General features: G+C 46.0%; 1 protein-coding gene across 1 annotated transcript; it reads right to left on the reverse strand.

Moving 5' to 3' along the window:
- Positions 1–1,694: 1,694 nt before the first annotated feature.
- Positions 1,695–2,150, reverse strand: Pmar_PMAR025955 (hypothetical protein; the record flags this gene model as incomplete). The annotated part of the gene is made up of 3 exons (XM_002777541.1): positions 1,695–1,778; positions 1,823–1,962; positions 2,108–2,150. 3 exons carry the CDS (start codon positions 2,148–2,150, stop codon positions 1,695–1,697), a joined length of 267 nt encoding a protein of 88 aa, XP_002777587.1.
- Positions 2,151–2,327: the final 177 nt, after the last annotated feature.

Here is a 2,327-nt window from a genome sequence, read left to right on the forward strand (position 1 = left end):
GACGCTGTTCCCAGCAGGAATCATCCAGGAAACTATAATATTCCCGATGGGGCGAACTCATTTTGAATCTTCCACATGGGTAGAAACATATTCTTCAATCAGTTTCCGTATGAATGTCATCACGTTAGGAACGTTCTACCAACAAACCCTTGGGAACATTATTTCTCGAAGCCAGATGGGTGTCTGCTTCCTAGAAGTCCACAGAATACAATTATCGTCTCGGGAGTTCATAATTAATACTAGCTCCTCTAGAGCGCAGAGATGGACACTGAACGACTCACTTGCCGAGCTCGAGAGTGTGATGGTGGCTCGTATGAGCCTGCAGAGGTCGTGGATAATGATGCCCAATGGGATCCATTGGAGTGCCTGACGGCGGCTGACCATCCACCAGCCGGAACACATTCAGCTGACCGATACTAAGCAAAGTAGTGCACAAGGTGCGCAATCCAACTGATGAATTTGCCCAAAGACGAGCGTTAATGAGAGAAAACAGTTCGTGCTTAACCACAGCATCATAGCAGCTGTATCAATGCCGTCGTGATCCCTATTACTACCCCGAAAGTCCTGGTATGACCTTTAGGGCTGGCGGAGGGCATTCGGGTCCATGGTCCTCAAGATCGAGCAGCTTGGATACTTGTTGAGCTATTACTGACCTTAGAGGAGTCGACGACATCGGATGGCTAAGAAGTACCCTGAAGCTCTTCTCTATACAACCCTACACCAAACACATGATGATGATCAGAGAGAATAGCCCATAATATAGTTTCACCACCCGTTTTACGCGGAATGACGTATTACTCCGTGAAATTCCGAGAAATATGTTTTTCACTAGTGTTTTCATACCACGGCTCGCGAAACTCCAATGCTAATAGTACGAGTTGCTATGGCTCTGCCTCGCACTGGCACATGTATCACGTACTCATGCATCTGGCGTCATCGATAAGTGAATGGCCGACCCTCCTAAGTCAATGCTTCACCAACGATATAATTCTCAATGTTACTACTACTCCCAAACTTTCTTCCAAAGTAGTCGCTATGGAGATTCCGCTGGTCACCGAGGCAGAGAACCATCCAGGAACCTATAATGTTCCCGGGAGATCATATTTTGAATTTTCCACGTATGGCTAGGAACACATTCTTCAGTCAGTTTTCCCATTTAGATGTCATCACACTAGGAACATTTTTCCCATTTTTTCTCAACCCCTCGAGGACGTTATTTCTCAACGCTTCATGAGTCCCCCCCCTGCGCCGAGGGCGATGCCAAACCATAACAGCTTGAGTACTATAGCAATACTAATGACCTCATACGCAGTGATTCTTCTTGGAGTAAATACCAGTAGCAACAGCAGGAGCTCAAACTTTCTCGCTTATCAACTCTCGCCTTCACGAGAGGCCCATAAGACAGACCTTCACAGCGAAGGTTACTCTAACCGCATAAACGACCACATAAAGCGACCAATGGCGATCACAGATTTACTTCCCAAGTCGCGACAGCCAAACTCTCCAGCGATCCCTCCGATGACCACAAGCCTTGACTCCTACTACTTCTCCGTCCGAGTTTACCCCCACAGGTGTCCTCTCCAGCACAATTAGATGTCCCCGTCTCCTCCATAAACTGCTAATTCACAACTAACTACTGAGCACAACTAGGCATCAGAAACGGATCTTTCTAACCATGCTCATTACAATCACAATCAATAGTCTTGGACCATCGCTTCGTCCACCAACCTCTCCCGTCGAAGCTCCTCAGCTTTACTGTACGCCTCATAACGAGTTAGCTGAGGAGTGGTATTAATAATATCATCCACAGAGTATTCCTTACATCCTTCCGAATAGATTTTTTGCCCATATGCAGCCGCTTCTTTCGATATGGGCGCATATCCTTGATACACTTCAAGACAGGTGCCGGCAGCTTGGCTATACCATAATTATCATCAAAGAAATGACTCGTACGTATAACACCTGAAGGGAATCAGCATAACCCGATAGTTGGGCGCCTGAGGACAACTAAGAGTGCACTGTCCCAATACACAATCACCTGTAAATAGCTACATAGCCTTGTCCCTTAGCCAATGTATCGCTTCTAACTTATCTGTATTCTACCTACCTCGTTCTGCTCTACTCGATGAGTAGAACAGTGCACGAGACATGTAACGACAGCAATAATAGTAAATTCGTGCTACTTTCCTTATTAAACGCATCCCCCCAAATACAATTCGACATTTTCACTCCATTACATTATAGTTTCACAGGAGTTTCACCACCCGTTTTACGTGAAGTGGCGTAAAACTCGGTGAAAAACGCCATATTCGCGGTGATATGCAGTG

Source organism: Perkinsus marinus, assembly GCF_000006405.1.
Source record: "Perkinsus marinus ATCC 50983 genomic scaffold scf_1104296951506, whole genome shotgun sequence".
In the NCBI taxonomy this organism is placed as follows: Eukaryota; Perkinsozoa; order Perkinsida; family Perkinsidae; genus Perkinsus; species Perkinsus marinus.